The sequence below is a fragment of the Serinus canaria genome, chromosome 7, assembly GCF_022539315.1.
Source record: "Serinus canaria isolate serCan28SL12 chromosome 7, serCan2020, whole genome shotgun sequence".
Classification (NCBI taxonomy): domain Eukaryota; kingdom Metazoa; phylum Chordata; class Aves; order Passeriformes; family Fringillidae; genus Serinus; species Serinus canaria.
In genome coordinates, this window is record NC_066321.1 from 6951629 (window position 1) to 6970883 (window position 19255).

General features: G+C 40.3%; 1 protein-coding gene across 6 annotated transcripts in view; it reads left to right on the top strand.

The window, feature by feature from the left end:
* The window catches only part of NCKAP5 (NCK associated protein 5), a 276475-nt gene that overhangs the window by 62581 nt on the left and 194639 nt on the right, over nucleotides 1-19255 (top strand). For all 6 annotated transcript variants that reach the window (XM_018911273.3, XM_018911275.3, XM_050977035.1 and 3 more), the window contains exon 3: nucleotides 17399-17458. In XM_018911273.3, the coding sequence (XP_018766818.3) occupies nucleotides 17399-17458 (60 nt within the window). The remainder of the gene's footprint in view (nucleotides 1-17398; nucleotides 17459-19255) is intronic.

The following is a 19255-nucleotide window of genomic DNA, read 5'->3' on the forward strand; positions in this document are numbered from 1 at the left end:
TGGTGAGCTGAGGAGGAGATGGATCACAGCTCCTCAGTGGAAGCAGCAGGATGGGGATGCAGACATAGGTGAATAACAGCAATTAAATCTGTGAGCTAAATTGAATTTTAAAGTTGTCTAAATGTGCTGTATTTTAGAACATGCATTTAGTTATTTTTGGGTACATTTTTTAGTTATTTTCTGCCCATAGGCATAGACGTTTTTGAATGAGGCCATCATTAATTTGTGGGTGCTCAGAGGTTATGGGGTAACAGGCTGACAGCCCAGTGCCTCAGCCACACTCATGTTTGGTTTTGTAGTGCATGTCAAGATCCCAAGGTTTCAAATCAGATCCTTCAAGAGGTACCATTTCCACAGCCCCCAGCAGACCCAGCCAGTGCAGTGTGGCACTGGGGAGAATTTGGCTTTTGACTGGACATAAACCTGCTCTGTATAACTCTGCCCTTCATGGGTAGTCTCCATAAGCCTTTTAAATAAGAATTGCTGGTGTCAGAGGAGGAGTTGTGCAGAGAAACTGGAGAAGGGTATCCACAGGGAAATTATCCACTAGAGAATGCCACAGTCACAAAATTGTGTGGATGAGTGAAATACCAACCTCTGTGATGGAGGAATTGTGTATATACTTGTGTTTATAGTCTAGCTTTCCTCCTTATTAAGTGAGTTTCTTATTGACTGAAATCTTCCTGCTTTTTGAGTACTGTTCTGGATGGAAGACAAATTTCTTCAAAGGTTTGAGTCTCATCAGTGACCTGTGACTACATTTCCACAGGAGCTCTTCTGTGGCTGGCAGTGAGAGTTGCCACATGCGTTTGCAATAATGAACCTCTGGCTCCTTTGTTGTCTTATCTTTTTAGGGAAAAATCCTTCATCATCTCTCAACATTCATAAAAAATGATGATTTTGTCAGCCTGTATTAGAAATCACAGCTTTTGTTCAGGCTAGCTATGTGGGATAAAGCCCTTCAGAAGGAAGTTTCAGTTAGTGAAATGTGACAGTTAAATAACATCATTAGAGATTTCCTCTTCATCTGCAAGTATTTACCTGGGTATTTCTATCATATTAAGTAATACAGTATTTTCTGTCAAGAGATTGGATGCTTTTCACATGGATATTTTAGACAGCTATTTTTACATATTTTTATGCAATTTTTGACAGGTTATCATAATCAGTATGAGGACAGTCTATAAGGCTCTGTGTTATCCAGATCTGTAATAGTGGTATGATATCAGCTTTGCTCCCAACAGCATCAGCCAATATTTTGCTGTGGCTAATGTGCAGCACCATCATAGATGTTGATAATTATGACTGGTGCCAGTGACTAACCCTCTAAAAGTAGCATTTTGATTTTTTTGTGCTGCACTGGGATGGCGGCCAGTTGGCCTCTGAAGATAGTTTCCATAGCTACTGTCCTACAGAGAAAGAAAATGCTGCCACAGCATTTTTCCTTTGCACCTTTATAGTTTTTATGCAAGCTGTCAGGACAATTAATTTTCATCAGATGTATTGGTTATTAGCTGTTGAACGCAGGGGGGCACGAGTTGGTGCATATGATGAAAAAGAACATTGAACTAAGTAAAACATCAAGAGATTTCTTTATGTACACAATATGAATGCATTTCAGATTTACAAAATCCCATTACTGCAGCATCTGATATGCCAAAATGCAATCTATGCTCAAATGACGAGGTCCTGAGACTGCTCAACTTTATTTCTGAGAATGAGCAAGCCTGGCACTGACTTCCAGTGGTGTTTGTTGTTGGATGTTATGATCTAGATTTTTAATTCCTTTTAAAAATGAAGTGAAAAACAAAATCTTTGCCTCTCAGGAAAGCTCTCAAACTTTGCCTAGTTTAAAATAAAGACAATTTTTTGTGCTTCTGTGCATAGAAGAGCATAAAAAGGGCAGTAAATAATAGAGCACTGTGGTGTGTAAGAGTGAGCATTGAGTGTGAGATTATTTCTTGTGGCTGGCATGGGTAATGTCTTCATTTCTTTCTGCAGTGAGGCTCAAGGCATGTTGTTTCAAAGTTGGGCTGGTTCTGGGAGTCATTAAATGTGGTTCCATTACCACCTCAAACTGCACATTTCCTGTAGAGTGCTGAGGTAGAAATAAGTGTTTGAGTACTCAAATTGTAATATTTGAGCAATTTGTGAAAATTTATGACACCTTTTTTCATTTTGTGTAAAATAACAGGAGGGGCTCTGTCAGCTCCCTGCAATTACTGATCCTGCTGCTTTAACCTCTTCAGAGATTGTAATGTTGGCACTCCCCAGCTTTGTCCTCTTCTGGGATGTCCAGGGACAGTACACAGGTGTTCCTGTGTGGCTCTGTCCATAATCATTGACTTCAGGATCAAACCAAGTTTGTTTAGGAAAACCAGCACCAAAACACGTGTATTAGAACTCATTGACTTCAGCAGTGTTAAAACCTTAGTGAAAAGCAGAGTGCTTTGTGGAAATACAGAAGGAGAGGATGTGGAGGGAATTAATGCAGGTATAGAGAGGATGGGCATTGGGGGGTACAGTTAAATAGGTAAAGCATGGCTCTTTGGTGGGACTGTTTGGTGGTTGGCCAGGGAATTCCTGGGAAAATCCTCAGACCATTGAGGAAAGAGCAGATTTATAACCTAAATGAAAAAGTCCAGCCAGAGTGTAACAGTGGTAGAAGTCTCTGCTGAATAGGCTAAGAGTCAGAGGGAATTTTGCTTTGTGGCAGGGACACAGGACAGGGTTTTATTCTCCTCCCTTTGCAGCAAATCTCTCCCTGTGTGGCTTTTGGCTGGCCAGCTGGGCCCTGGCAGAGGGATGTGTGTCCTCCAGGATGGCAGGAGGTGGTGGAGCAGAGGGTCTGTCATTAAAAGCCCATCTGGGGGATTGTGGCTGGCCCTGGAGGAATGTCCTGCAGGTCCTGCTGAGCCACTGGGGCTTCCAGCAGGTGCCTGAGTTGTCCTGCTGGCACAGGGAGCAGGACTGAGCCTCTGGCCTGCCAAGGGCTGGTGAGCCCCAGCCTGAAGTAATTTCTAAACCCTGCTGATCTCCAGCTCCAGTTAACCCACTCCATCATTGTCCTGCCCTTAGAAATCCATGCTGCTTGTTTGTCTGGGGTAACTCAGCTGATTAAACACATGCCAGTGGAAATGGGCTGACTGAAACCAGCCATCTGGCTGCCTGTTTAAAGTGTTAAATTACTGCTTGGTGTGATGGGCATCATTTTCTAGTGGTCTTAAATATTCTTCTTCATTAATACTTTTGATTATCAATACTTGTCTGCACTGAGAAACATTTTCCTCATAGAAGAAAAGTTGTCTGGTATTGTTGCAGATAATGCTCCAAAAATATTGCTGCTTTTAAAGGAAGTATGTCTTTGGGAAACTGGGAAGACTATGATCTGTGTATAGGGGAAAAGAGAAATTATTCCCCACCTATCTAGAAAATAAATTGTTTTCCCTATCTGTCACTTGCAACTCTGAGAAATTGGAAGCTCAGGATTTTTAAACAAAGCTGTAGTTTTTATAGATGCAAACAGAAGCACTGTCTATATGTAGGTACAGTTTTTCATAATGGTTTCACAAGATAGTGCTGGGGGAAAGTACCTGTTGATAGACCTCATGTACCTAGAGAGTTTATCCTTCCTTATCTTTATCTGAGACTGAGGAAAAAGCAGCAGTTTGCTAACTAAAATAATTTTGAATTTAGCATGTGGCTTTATTGCCATCCAGCACACTGGGACGTTGTGTTGATGCCAAGAGCTTTGCAGAGGCCAGGGAAGAGCTGCTGGTGCTGGCTTTACCTTTGTAGGGTAAAGGCTTTGACTTCACCTTGCAGGGCAAGGCAGCACTTCTGTGTCTGGGTCATGCCTGCTCACCAAAAACGTTTGATGAAGGATGAATAGGTGGGTATTTTGTGCAGAAAGATATCCTAGCATTTCATTTCCATGTGAAATTGGATGATAACAGCTTTCAGTGTCAGCTGTGAAAACTGGTTTTGTGGGATGTGCAGTAATGAGCAGGTATAATAGGGAAAGATACACAACCTAAAAACATATGGGCTTTTTCTGCTTCACTAAAAAAATCCTTAACTTGTCTTCTAGATAACCTCCAAATGGCAGATGAAACTAATTAAGAGAATATCTTGTTAAGGAAAATATGTCAACATGGAAGTGTCTCAGCATATCAAAGTCTGCTGGTTCTTGCAGCCTGGTGAAAAAGGAGAAGCAATTCTATTTTGCTTTGGGGACTTTTGGGGAGGAAAGTGAACCCAAACATCTCTTAGATATTGATCCCCTGAGTTCTGACCACCTGTATAACTACTTAGACCATTAGTAACATGTATTTCTGTACAGACAAGTGCTTCCAGCTCTTTATGCACTCTCGTAAATGAAAAACCACAGTTACAATTTTGCTAATGAACCCAGGGAATGGAGGAGTTTGCTCCTGTTGGTTTTCTCTAAGACAATTGCTGGTTATTGGGAGTGGATGTTAAAGTAGGTGCTTGTTGCATCCTCCTTCTGACCCTTTTATTATTAAAATAAGGTAAGGAAATTAAGGTAAGCTTGGGTTTAAGCAGAAAAACCTCAAGGTACTGATGTATGAATTTTCTGTCAGTTTTGATCTGATCTACTAAAGGCATGGCCATGATGTGGGAGATTTACCTATAAAATTAATTACCTGTTTTATATGTGTCTGTTTTAATTCCTACTCTAATAACTTGGATACTTAAAGTGTAATTCTACTTTATGATCTCTAATACCAAAGAAATTTAAAATCAAGATTAGGGTCACTTACTTAATTGGAAAATGCACTTTATTGGATTTATTTTCTTGTTAAAGCTTTTGACTGTGGGATTAAATTCTGAAATAATCAATACCTTGATTTGAAATGGAGCTTTTCCTGATTCTGTAAATGAAGTAATCCTTGTGGTGATGCTGTGTGAGCGCTGTGTGATTTTTATTTTGCTTTCTGCCAAAGGTGATGTAGCTGCTGTGGTGATGACTGTAATAAGTTATTTCAGGGCACAGTTCATTACCCAGATACAATGCATCTGCTGTGGAAAATGGCAAAGGGCTTTATTCAAACATCAAATGATTTCTAAACATGCTTTTTTTTTTTGCTGAAACTGGAGAAATGTGGAATTGCCTAAGTGTCTGGTTGACATTTGAACTGCCGAAAGCATTTCCATTTTAATACTTCAGACAGTTAGTATTTCTTAATATACATTTAATATGTTTGGAAATGCCTGAACACTAGCACATCTTAATCCTTATTCATCCGTATCTTTTAAATGACTTGTTTTGTTTGCTGAAGTTGAACTTCCATTGAAGTTGATGCTATTTGAGCTCTGAGAAGCTGGCCTCATTCACAGAGCAGAGCTGGCTGCTGTCTTTGGGGAAAATGATTTAAAATGCCCCAAGAGGGTTTTGTTGGTCTGGGGTTTCTAGACGGTGTTTGCTTCCCTGATTCAGGTTATAAACAGAAAGCATTTTATTTAGATTGTGTTTACTTGGAAAAGGATGACAGTACACTCCTCTGTGATAGCATTTTCAGTCACATCACAAATAACTGAAAAAGTTCTAAGTAACAGTTCTGGCCCAGCTTTGTTGAGCTACCAGCTGGAAGGACAGACAGTACTGGGCTTTCACCTGATAAAGATTTGTCATTTAATGTTCAGAGGGCAGGGCTTGAGATGTACTGAGGCAAATTCAGGGTACCACATGTTGACTTTTTTAATTGAGCTCAGTAAAACAACTTGAACAACACAAGTTGATCTTTGTGCCTGTTGTGCCTGTTGCTATTCAGTCTTCCCTGCTTTATTTCTAGTTGTGATTTGACAGTATGGGAATTTAAACACCTTCATAAATATAGGAATACTGCCACCACCCCACTGATATGTCTGGATTTCATTTTCAGTGTTGTTAAGTGTTACACTGGTATATTATGTGGTAAAACTGTCAGTGATGACTTAGTTTCTCCATCTCTACTTGAACATGTTGGAAAGAGTTTTGCATATCTTGCCATATGCTGTTTCCATTATTTAAAGTGACAGCTGTAATTTCTCTGTAGGAATTAGGCTGTGTGCTGGGCTGTGTGCTCACTACAAACACTGCTCTTTGAGGAGCTCTCTCAGGCTGGCCTGAGCTCCCTGTAGAGCCATGTCCTTTCAAAAGCAAAGCTTCTCTTCTCCTCTTCTAGGTCTACTGAGACAGCAAAGCTTGGGTTTGAGGTTTCTGTTAATCATCTAATTTGTCAAAACACGTAATCAGCCAGAGGCCACTGCCTTTGACTTTATCTAGTCTTCTTTTATAGACAGAATGATAGAAGAAACAATTATATCATTAGCATGGAACTGATTTTATTGCTATAAGGCTGCATGAATATGAATTGTGTGTTGGGTTACTGAAGGATACTTCAAAGTGATTTTCAGCATACTGCTTGTTTTCTTTCTGGCCTGGTGAGATGTGGTGTAGAGAACATTATTTTTTTTAAGGCACAGTGAAACCCGTTCCTTAGTCTGAGGGAGGACAGCAGGAAGTCCAGCAGTTTATAACTTTTTCCAAGGAAGTTTGTGTTAACAGCATCACTTTAAATTAAAAAAGAAAAAAAATCCTTCTTATTAGCTTTCATCTGTTTTTCTCTTCACAAAACTGTAGCTTATCCAAGTCCACAGAAATTTATACGAAAGTCTGAATTTCCTTCTCTTTTGAAATCTTTGCATCCAATAAACAGGATCACATTCTTGAAACGGGAAACTCAGTGGCAATTATTGCCTGTTGGTAAATCTTTAATATGTTTCATGTAAACATTTAAGAAAATTATTATTTCATTTATTTAATCTGTCACTTACTGAGAATCCTAGTGGAAGGCACCTGCAGGGGCTGTATCAAAAATGCTGTATCCAAAAGTGTAATCTCACTGTTCAGATTATTTGATCTTCTGTATAATGATGTGAGAAGAAATTCTCTTGTATCACAGGTGGGTTGGTAGATAAGAGTAGGGATGGGTTACAACAGAAAACACTACTCCAGGGGCCTGATCTGAGTTCCAGCTCCTTTGGCCTTAAAATGTTGACAGTTCCCAGCAGAAACCTTTCCCCTGACTGAGTAGTATTTCTGGGTCTTGCCAGAACAGTATTCTTGGGGGTGAAAAATGAGATTACAAGAAAAAACAGAAAGAAAACAATAAGTAAAGAAAATTACTCTTTCTGACCGGGTTTGATCCATTTTTGTATTTTTGCTGTGAGTGGAAGGTCATTGCAGATTTGTTAGTGATTTATACCGAAATATGTAAGTATTGAACAATTATGTAAACACAAAAAAGTCGAGAGAAAGGGTTGTGAGCAAAGTGAGCAAAGCATAAAAATCACTTTGGTCTTGTTCCTTATCCACATGGCTTTTACAAGGTATTTCAGTGTTCAGTTAGAACAGGACATGAGTGACATCCAGAAGGTTATAGAGTTTGCAATAAATATAGCTCAGAGAGAAAAAAGACATAGAAAGGCAGCCTGTTAAGAAAACTGTAAGTCCTCTTGCTGTGGGCTCTCTATCCAGCATGGATAGAAACACATCACACTCTGTAACACCTTCCTTTAAAAAGAGATTACAAAGGATACCAGGAATTGTGATGATCTGGGAACAAAGGATGGAAAACAGAGGTAAGAGGTCAGCCAGTAATGAAGCAAAATGAGGTATTTTCTTTGAACTGTAACAGCAAAAGTGAAAAGCTTTGTAGAAAGCAGGGAGGAAAATTTTTCTGAGCATTCTCACAAACAAATGAGAACTGGGTGGATCTCTTGGGCAGAGCCAAAGGAAAGCTAGTTATGAAGAAAGCAGTGGGATCTAAAAGTTTGGTTGAGCTTAGTATCCACCACAATGAATTTGGTGTTTGTGCCTTAGACCCATTTTCCTTCAGTGTTTGGTTTCATCCTTTTTTTTTTTTACCCAGTTGCATATAGTCTTCATCACTCTTTAGGAATTTGTTGATTTTCTAAAGATGGTAATTTACTACCAGGATGTGGAATCAGTACTTTGCATGAATGTTACCCACAGAATGTAAAAATAATTTAGATTAGGACTAAGCAAATGCTTTCTGGTTCTGGCAGAAGGTTTGTGTGGAAGGAATAGGTGCTGTGAGAAGTCACAGTAGTGTACTGACATTTCTTGCTGTTAGTTTATGAAAAAATGTTTCCATGATTTTCAGCTTTATGTGGAACAAGAGTTCTGACTTCATTTTCATAGAGGACAACCATATAAATTTCAGCTAACACCCTCTCAGACAGCCTCGGGGGATAGGGCGGAAGGAGTGAGAATTCTTCCGTGCTTTGATGCATTGGTTGGGAAAGTTACACTCCTGTTAAGTGTGATGCATTTTATGTTAATAAACAAAAGATCATTAACTGAAGACTGAAGTGCTGCCAATCCTGAATCTTTCATGAGCAATAAATTCTCATTAAAAACCCCTTAGGGAAATGCATGTCCTTTCAAAAGAATTTCCACAGCACATCATCTCCATGTGACAAATCTCCAGAGAAAAAATTTGTATGAGGAAAAGTGATTGGGAAAATTGGTTAGCTCAACTTCCGAGTCCTTTGCAAAAAGAAAACCTTGTTTGCTTCTTTTTTTCTTTGTTTTTCATTTTCCAAGGTCGTTTTGTATCCAGGCTCAGTGCAAAAAATAATTCACTTCTGCTAGAAATGGCTGAAGGGGTTTGGGTCTCAAACCAAAGAATTCATCATATAGCAGGAGATAGATATCTTCTGGATTCTAAATAGTTACTTAAGAAAAAACCCCCAAAACATAAATAAACCATACAATAAAAATGGTAAAAATCTGTATACTGTAAGGATCTGACACTGCGAACTATCCATAACACCCCAACCAGAAACACAAGAACTGAGACTCTAGTCTAGAGAAAGGCTTGACCCAGATTAAAACTGAACAGCAGACAGAGAGATGAGAATTTACACATTCACAAACTGGGAGACACTGCTGAGAGCCATGGCACTGAGGAGGAACAGCTTTGCTTGCCCTGACAGGAATTCTGTGCATGACCTGGAGCTGTGGGCTGGTTTGAAATCTGGAGTAGAGCAGAAGTGCTGAACGATGTGCTCAGGGCAGGCAAGATGGGAGAGCTGCCCTTACACAGAGTGGTTGCTATCTGGTCCTTGCTCTGTCTCTTCTTTCTTGAATGTGCATTAAAAAATATGCATTTAAAAAAAAAATAATCTTTTGATAGCTCTATAGGTAGAGCTTCTCCATTCACATATCTGCTGTTGCTCTCAGTGTCACCAAGTCACAGAAATAAAAATCTGCCTCATCTAAAAGCAGCATCTGCTTCAGTAGCACTTTCCTTGTGTTGGTGGCTGATGTGTCACCAGGCTCGTGTCAGCTCTGCTGAACAGCCCAATGTCACCAGCTTTGGTACTTCCAGCAAAGAGAGCAGGTGTTTTTGGGGATTAGGACCCAAAAAGGCATCTTGTGGGTGTGTGAAATGAAGAGTGGCAGTTTGTGTGTGTTAGGAATAAGAGGGATTAGAAGGTGGTGACTTGCACTGCTCTCTCTCTCTCCTTGGGCCAGACTTTCAGTAGCAATGACCCTGTGCCTCTTTCTTAACCCACTCTGAACTCAACTGCACTGTCAAGCTAAACTGGCAAGTTTGGAACAACCTGGATGGTTTTATCATCCCACTTCAAGAGCTGGAGCTCCTGGCCCATGTACTGCTGAGGGAGGATCAGGTGAATTAGTCATGTACCAGAGGGACAATTTGCTTTTCACACTCACCTGTACTGAAGAAAGTCTTAAGAATAACCTGGTGGCTCTGAGGGTGCCAACAAAGAGCAGATAAACACTCCAATATGTTTTAATTAGAAAAGTGCAAACTGAAGGTCTTGTGCTGTGTAAGGATTCTCAGGAAGAAATTTGGTACCATTTAAGGGCTTTGATTAAACATGTTTTCGTTAGTGTAAAATATTTTTTTAAAATAGCACCTGAGAAAAAGAGTAAGCAGTAATTCCCTTAGAAAAGAATGGGGATCTCTGTGCAACAGCTGCCTATATTGTGATGTAAAGTTTTCTTTTGCTGAATTAATATTCCATACTGACTTTTATTAGTCCTTTCCTTCTTTTTTTCCTTTTTGAATGCTGAGGTTTTCATGATGATAATTCTTTGAGAACTTGGCAGCTTGCCTAATTGTACAAGTTCCCACTGTATGCTTCTTGGATTGCAACTTATTGGCAGAAATAATAAAGCATTAAATATAAATATAAATATTACTGTTTATGTACCATTAAAATTGATAAATCAGTCACTTATGTGAAAAAATTCCAAACTACAGCAGTGTGAATTTGTCACATTGCTTTTGCTCTATACTTTAGGGTGTGGATTTCAGAACAGAAACAATAAGGTTTATAATGTAACGCTTTTAATACTAACAAATTTTGTGTGATGGATCCAGTGCCCATTTATTTTTTGCAGTGAGTTTTAGCTTTTTAGTTTTGCTGGAATATATTTTATAAAAAGGTTTGAACAGGGAGCAAATCCATACCTTGATTTTGCTTTCTGGTAAATGCAAGGTTTGCATAATGCATGGTCTATTTAATTTATAATGTGAAAACTTCTCTACATGTGTTTCAGAGTTCAGTATTCTGGTGCTGTTTACTTGATGGTTCTTGGCACTTTGGGTTTCATACTTGAGGAGGCTGCACTCAAGTTGATAGCCAGGTGTAACTCCCTTGCCTCCTGCAGCTTACTGCTCTGTGTTGGAGCTGTTTATTAAAAGAAGTTTCTATCTCTCACTGCTCTCTGCAGACTGGAGATGGGTAGAAAAATGTGGGATTTTCCCTCCATTTTTGTCTTTCTAGAAAAACTCATTTTCGTCTTCTTTGACCTGGAATCTCTGACCAAAGAAAGGTTTCAGAGGAATATATCTGAAAAAAGAATTGTAGTTGAATGCATAATCTCATGAATAATGGTCATAAAGTGAGATGTTCCAGGAGATTTTAAAATGATTGCTTGGTATAATTCATAATTATCTCAATGATTTGGCATTGTATCATGCAGACATTAATCTTTTATCCTCCAACTGAATATGTGCATAATGGGGGGGAAAAAAAGCACTTTTTCTTCCTATTTTTTTCTTAGTCAAGAATCTGCATTGATTGTGATGGTTGATACCACACCAATCTTGCTTGGTAGCTCTCTTTCTTGTCATTCTAATTATTTTGCAGTTACTAATGAAAGTTATTTATTAACCTTTTGCTCTTCACTTGATGTTTTTTCTGCATCAGCAAGGTTAAAAACCATTTCAACGTTCAAGAGAAAAAAAAACATTTTACACTTTGGGTCTAGACCTCCTTAACTGTTTATTTTGCCAAAATAGGTACAAACTTTAAAGGTGGGCAGTATTGTGGAGTCAGTGCTAATAATGAAAGAAGACACTCCAACATTAATAAATAGATAAATAGATATAATTGTAGATAAATAGATATATTTTAAATGTTTGAAATACCAGTGAATCATTAAAGTTTGCTGCCTTGCAGTCATAATTTCATAATTTTTTGAAAAAAAAAAGTATCAATGAAATAATAAAGATTGCTACTGTGAGAGAGGATGCTTGTGTTAAAAATGCCTTGCTGCCTGTTCCCATGCTCCTGCTCAGAGGAGGGGAATTTCCCTGCTCAGGTGCCCATGCTGGGAGAGTAATTTGTCATGGAAACAATTCAGGGATAATCTGCCATGGACTCCTGAGAACCTTTCCTTTCTAATTTCTTTGCCGTAACTGTCTCACTTTTTAGCCAAAGACAATGTTTTTGCTTTTATACAGAGGCTCTGCCCTCATGATGTTCCTGTCTTTGCCTCCTCCTTTCTGACCTGTTCTCCCATGATTTCTTCCATGAGATTTCTTTTGTATTTGGTGTCTTGTTTGGATGCTTCTGGAAAGCAACTAGATGGTTGTCTTTGAACTTCTTCAGATTAATGTACATGAAAATCCACTGGATATTGGTGAGGACCCCATGAGGATTGCTGATCCTTACTTTAGATTATAGTTATAATTTTCTTTTTCCTTGCTGTTAGTGTCACCCAAAGAAAATGCAGTTGAAGTAAGTTTTGCTTGTCCGGATTTGACAGAATCATGTCTTATAGAAGAGAAATTTAATGTAAATTGTATTTTCTCTAGGCTTATCTTTTATTACCAATAAGTTAGCAGTGAATAGGAGCTGCTCCTTGCTGGTGGCTCATCCTATCTTTCCTGCTTCTGCCTGACAGCATTAGTGCTTCCATTATTGTAACTCCAGTCCCTGTGATTATTGTAAAAGCAGTTAAATAAAGCTCTTACTTCGCTCAGCTTTAAATTTGCAATGAATATCTTTTTGTTGGGGATGACTCCTTTATTGGCAGACCTGGCTAAGGCACTGAGGCTCTGGAGCCCAGTTCCACAGTGCTCTGACATTTAGGGAGCAGCAAGCACCAGCACTGTAGGGGGAAGGAGCCTCGCCCAGCGCCGCGCCCGCAGTCGGAGCTGAAAGAGGCGTGGGAGTTCACTGCAGCCATTCCACCCTCAGCTCTTCCCCTGTCACATCTCATCCATCCCATCTCATCCATCCCATGGGGTCAAGCCTGGTCAGCACATGGATGGGAAACTCCCTGGAAAACCAGGAGCTGAGGGAGGCTGGGCACAAGCTGCATCTCTCTGCAGAAAGCAGCACCCTGCCCCTGGGTCAGTTGTTAGCACTGTGCTATGTTTAATCTGTGTTTGATGGGTTTAGTTATGTTTTTTTCTGGTTCATTGGAAGAACAGTGCTGTGGCAATAAATAATGATATAGGAGGGGAAAAGTTAAGGAGAAGTAATTCTGATAGGTGCTAGACAAGGAGTGGTTCCAAGGAGGCTTTGCAAATTCGGGTTCTAAGTCTCTGTCAGTCTTCTGTTTGCTTTTTCTCCATGAGAATAAAGTATTTATTCACCTTCTGAATCTCACAGCAATAGTGTAGAGGGGAAACTTGGTTGGGATTTCTCTGCTCCGAAATAGCCTCCAGAAAGTATGGAAGGACTGGCTGGAATATGGCTTGGCCACTGTGCTTGGCCACAGTCACCAACAGTAAAACAAATGTTCATTGTGTTTTCAAAGCTTGACTTTGTCAGTGGTGATTTTATGGCTTTTCAAATAGTGAAAGTTATAAAATGACAAGGAAAGGTTGGGCTTCACTTTGTGGTGCACAATGCTTCTAAATGAAATTGCTTCAGAGTGAAAAATTCCAAGACAGGATGAAACACGAAGAAAACACATTCCTGTTCTTGAATAAAAAAAGGTGGGTAGAGAAACAAATTAGTACCTCGGGAGATTCATACCTATTGAATTTTGTTGTGCAGATAAGTAATAATTTGTTTAGAAAATAGGAAAAGCTGGAAATCTTCGTCACTGTTGACACTTGCTGAAAGTGTGAGAGATGTCAAGGCATGCTGGAAGGTTGTGGGGCTGATCAGGACAGGAAGGGACAGTGTCAGGGTGGATGGAGCCCTTCTCCCAGGGAATCATGGGGCTTAAGGTTTGCTGAAGCATTAACTTAAGTTTCAGATGATGTTTCTAAAATATTTCTCATTCTTTTTGAATCTTGACTTTGTTCTTCTTTAAAGATAAAATTTCATTTAATCATTAAAACAGTACTTAATTACTATTTACCACTGAAAATGCATCCTGGTTCTGTATAGCTTAGGTCTTGGCAAATGGATGCATTTGAGCACAATTTTACTTTATTCAAAAGCTAATTTAAGTAATATCTTTCTTTGTTAGATGGAGGTACAAAGCCCCATATCTGGCAATTTCTGAATCTGAGGTTTCCAAATAAAAATGAAGATCAAAGTTGGGGAAGCTGAAGTACACTGTTAGAGTTTTTGGGTTTATTGTATCAATGCAGAGAAGCAATACAAAAAGAACAACTGGGAAAAATGGAGCCTTTCATGGATCCAGTGTGGCTTTTATTGTGGTGCTTGATCTGAGGAGAAGTGTTACCACATCAGGAAGAGCATCAGCATTTGTTCAGAATCAGGAGATAATTTTGATAATTAGGTAGGGGCTTGTGCCTGAATTGACTTCCCTGCCTCTGTCCTGGTGGATGGGGGGAAGCTGGAGCAGTGCAGCTCTCTGCTGGAGCCCTGAGCTGTCACTGTCACCTGGTACAGGGTTTCTGTCTGGCACTTGAATGAGTCAAACCTGGTGGGACAGGAGAGTGAAGGGGAAATTTTAGTCTGAGGAGAGTTCCAAATATGCAAAATTATTTAGCACATTTGTGTTTTTCTTGGACTAAACGGGCTTTCCTCAAACTGTTGTTTTTTAGAACAGGCAACTGCAATATCCACCAGTGATACTGAGATTTGAAATGTATCTTTCTTCCATGCACACACTGACTAGTTTTGTGCTTGGTTCCATCTGGAAAGGATATAATTGAATCCTTGTTTGGCTTCTTTAATTATTTCTTTGCAAAGTCCTTGGCTGGGAATTTTGCCACTTACAATACAAATATTCAAACCTAAGAACATAAACCGTGCTTTCAAAGAGCATTTTTGTAAACCTTTTATCGTTTGGAGGTTTTTCAAAAGAGAACATGAGACCTCCTCAGTGAACATGTTTTAATTTTTTAAATCCCCAGAGAAGATTTTGTTTCCTTGCAGGTTGGCTGTAGTTGCTAATTAACTTTGTTAATTAAACATGCTATAGGGATGAAACATGCTTGATTAAAAATAAATAAAGCCATATAGCAACAAAGTGATGCTACTGTTTTTTCCTATTTGAAAGCTAAGATTAAAAAATGAGATTAACTTTGAAGCTGCATGTCAAATATTCTTTGCATTTGAAACATCTGAAAGGCTAAAGCAGCTAAAATCTTATGGTTTTTGCAACTCAATCATAGCAAAATGTTTATTCAGTCGTAACACCATGTTAAAAATGAGGGCTGAGAGTAGTCACTGAAGGTGCTGCTTAATCAGAACTGACTGAGATGGTGGATAATAACCAGAGGGTTTATTTGGTCATCCTTAGACATGAAGGTCCTTGTTTTTTCCTGTCATCTATCTCATATGGAAACTTCCAACACTGCAAATTAGTTTGAAATGCTGTTGGCTTGTACAGGGAGTCTGAGCACGTTCCTTGCCCTGCACACCGGCGTGTTTGTGTGGAGGTGGTGGGAAATGGCTCACAGCAGGCAATGGTCCAAGCACCTCCTTGACAAAGCTCAGGAACAGCCTCAGGGATGCTTGTGGTCCACAGGCACGCCGAGCTTCTGCCACTCATCCTGCCCAGAGGAGGGAAACCATCTGATGGTCTGGCTGTGAGTCCACAGCTCCTTCACCTGGGGAGCGCAGGTGGGAGGGAGGAAGCAGGAGCACAAAGTTTGCTTGCCTAAAAGCTGATTATTTGGAGACACTGTAGGAAAAGTTGGCTCTTCTGTACCCACTATGGCACCCTTTTTTCCCCTCCTTTACATAACTGTCAGGTTTCTTTTTCATTTTCTGCTATTGAAAAGTAGTTCTGTTCCTAACAGCAGCAATGCTATAAACAAAGTTAGAGAATGCTTTGCTATCCTTCACTGGGAAAATTGCTAAGAAAACCCTCTGGGAATGTCAGCCAGGATCTTCACCAGACAGGGAATACCTGGCACTGATGGAGGAGCCTCCTTTGTGAATGGACCTTGAGTGAAATTTATTCTCATAGAATTCCAGAAATGTGTAACTGATTCCATGTTGGTGTTAACATGGAGGGAGGGAAGTAGGAGTATTCCTGATGTAGGAGACATAGCTAAATAAATCTCTCCAGACCACTGGCAGGAAGTGTATGGAGGAGTGGTTTCTGGGGGGGTTTGTTTATTTTCCCCCCACCCCCTACATATTTTCTCATAAAATATCTTTAGGCATTTGTTTTGCAATTAAAAGGTCAAAACCTCCTCAAAGGGAATACTTGCTTTTTCCACTAGAACATATTAGGGCACTGAAGCAGTGCAAAAATGCAAGGGGCTATTTCCAGCAGATGAACTAAACCCTAAAAATAGGATTAACCAGTTTTATAATTTGCCTGTGATAGTATCTGAACAAGGAGTGGGGAGTGGTATGTGTCTTTTAGAAGATGAGTTTAGGACACCTGTGTTAAGGCTCTCGATGCTGGACTAATGGCACTTCTCAATTTTCCATAATTTTTCACATGTGCCAAATAAAGTCTTGCTATCATGCTGGAGAACACAAACACAATTTCTACAGGGCTGTGGCTGTGTCATCTTCAACTTTTGCTGATATTTGGTGGTTTCAGCATCACCCCTGTTTACAGATCAGGATTTTGGCAATCCCTGGTGCTAATTTGATGCCCACAGTTGTTGGCTGGGTGGGAAATGCTGAGGGGTGCAGTGAGCACATGGGGTGCTCAGTGATCAGTACAGAGACTCAGTTTAAACACCACATCTTCTGCTGGAATGGAGAGGAGGCCTGGTGCAGTGACCCAGGCGTGCTCTGAGCTGTGGCTGAGTGACAGGAGCGCTGTCATTCCTCAGGAATTAGGCAGGCACGTGCAGATTGTCCTCATCAGGAATGGCTCCTGAGAAATGGTTTAAAGGCTGCTTTTTTTTCTTGCAAGTTTGGAATGAAATACCATAGAGCAGTTAGTTTTTCATGCTGGATGAGAGTGACACAGTCCATGACAGAGCATTTTCCAAGCCAGGTTCCTACTTCTGCCCTGGCTTGGCACCTTTGCAGGTTTTTGGGGGATGGAATTTCCCCAGGCCATTCAATGGGAAATTATCTTCCTTTTCTATGTATGCTAATCACTACTTTTCATTTCTTTCCTACAACTTTTCAGGGTACTTGAAAATGTGTTGTGGTTGCCAAATCCTTAATTAAACAAATTAACTATTAGTTGAGTCGAGCCAAATATTTGTATAGGGATCTTCTATGAAAAAAGGCTAATTAAAAAAAAATCTAATAATTCAGTAGTTGCAAAATGCATCACAGTGTGTTTATATATAGAATAGATGGTTTTAATTTCAATTTTATGCATATATTTATTGATGATGCAACAGACTTCTGGCATGTGTTAATATGATGCAGAATAAAGCTGATGTGCAGGGCTAGAGGAAAATAAATAACACAATCTGATTTGCACAGTCTGTTTCCATATCACCGGCATGATGAGCTGCTTTGTTGTTTGAATGAAGCAAATGATGTTTGGATTCAGCTGATTTATTGACAGCTCTGTCAGACTGCCACAAAATGAAATAACAACACAACCACTGAGTGCTGCAGGGGAGCCCAGGGAGGAGAGCGGGGCCTGCCGGGGGTTACCCCAGCGATGTGCAGGAATGCACAGGCAGGAATGGGGGAGCCAGGGGACAATGAACTGCTGCTCACAGGCTTTTCTTTCCTCAGGGAGAAGCTGTGTGTGGCTCGGCTGCAGCGGGAAGTTGCCCAGAGTAAGAGCGAAGGAGCCATGGTAAGCTGTGCCTACCCTGCTTTGCAGTCCTTGTCTTACATTCAGGCTGGCTGAAGGTGGTCACCAGAGCATCCATGTCTTGGACACAACAAAGAGATCCCAGTTCATGTGTTCATAAATGTGAGGAAACTCAAGGCTTGGCTTCCTTGGAAAAGCCATGGGAGAGAGCAGCTGCTTCCATTCCTCACTGGAATTAGAAGCAAGGCAAGCACAGAAAGGCAATTTCAGATCAAAAAGCAGTAGATTTACTTGCCTGTTAAATCTAAGCACAAAAAAAAATGAAAGAACACAAGCATGGAAGCTTAAAAAAACCTCTCAATCTGATAATTTTGTAAATCATGTAATGCTCCTTGTGTCTTCATTTTTCATATACCAATTCATGAGATTAGCCTTGTGAGCAAAAGATGAAATGGCAGATTTTTAGTTGACCACAAATCTCAATTTATAGAGTGCCTTATCTCTTCAAAACAATTTTCTTTAGGAGCCAACATGTGCTGAGTGTGCTTAATGACTTAATATCTGAGGAACTGTTTCCATCTGTTAAGGAGTTTGTTTGTCCCTGTCTTCAGATAAAATGTCTTAAGCTTCCTTGGGATAAAGCAGACTTGTTCAAAAACCTTAAAACCCAAACTATCCCCTTGAACATATGTGGACGTGCCATTGATCTGAGTTGCACAGTTGGCTGTGAAAGACTTTGTGGTCCCAAATTTGTTTAACTTAGTGGGGAGCAGCTGTAGCAGGTCTCTGGGGAGAGGATGCTCTGTGAACTGTGTGATGCAGGGTCCTTAAAATCCCACCTGCCTCCAGTGAGAGCTATTTATAAACCCTTAGTGGATAACAGGGTGAGGTGAGGTTTGGAGGGACCTAAGTGACAGGTGAGAGAAACCAGCTCTGGGTTTATTGCTCTCACCTCAGCCCTAGATGTGCCCAGCCCAGCTGTGGGAGCCACTGCCCTCTCCCACCCCAACACCACCCCGATGCTCCTGCCCTTGGGGTCTGCAGTGTGGCTGGGCTGGCCACAAGGAGACTTTGAGATGAGGTTTAAGCAGTTGGGAAGCCTGGCCTGTGGATAATTTATGAGAATGGGCACAGAAGTCCTGGAGGAGCTGAGGAACAAACTTTTATCAGGTAAAGTTGCAATCCAGGAGTCCGTGACTAAGATAAAACTCCTGCTGTCTTTGGGAGGAATTTTGCCTCAGGAAGAATGGCAAAGATCAGGCATTGGATCTGCAATTGCATTTTAGTTTTCAGTGTAAATAAATGTCAAAATCTGGGAAGAGCTGTTTACTCTATTTGAAATATTTCCTTTTTTTTTTTTAAACTAGCATTCCCTTGGAGGCATAGCAGTAATATAATATATTGAGTGTAAAATATCCTTAGTGGGATAATCCCAGACTGTATGAAATGAGCAATACTGATTAACCTTCTAGAGCTGCTAAGGCTTTTGGTATGTGCACCCACGTTGGGGTCTCCTCTCTTGCCTGGCAGACACTTCTTGTGCTTTTCACCGTGGGTTTGTGGATCCCTTCTCTCTGCTAACCAGGGTGTAATTTTGTATAATTTGTTGAGAGGCCAAGTGTTGTAACCCATTAGGAGGTGACAGGTAGCTCTCCGGGGATGCAGTGTCCCCCCAAGGTAAATACTGGGTCGTTTTTCCCTCTTCCCTGAGGGTAATATGCACAATTATCCTGAACTAAAACCGAGAGCCAGCGCGCCTGTAGAGACGATTGCTTTGAAGCGGTTGATGTATGGAAAGTTCTTTGTGTCTCAGAGCTGGTGATTTTAATATGAAACACA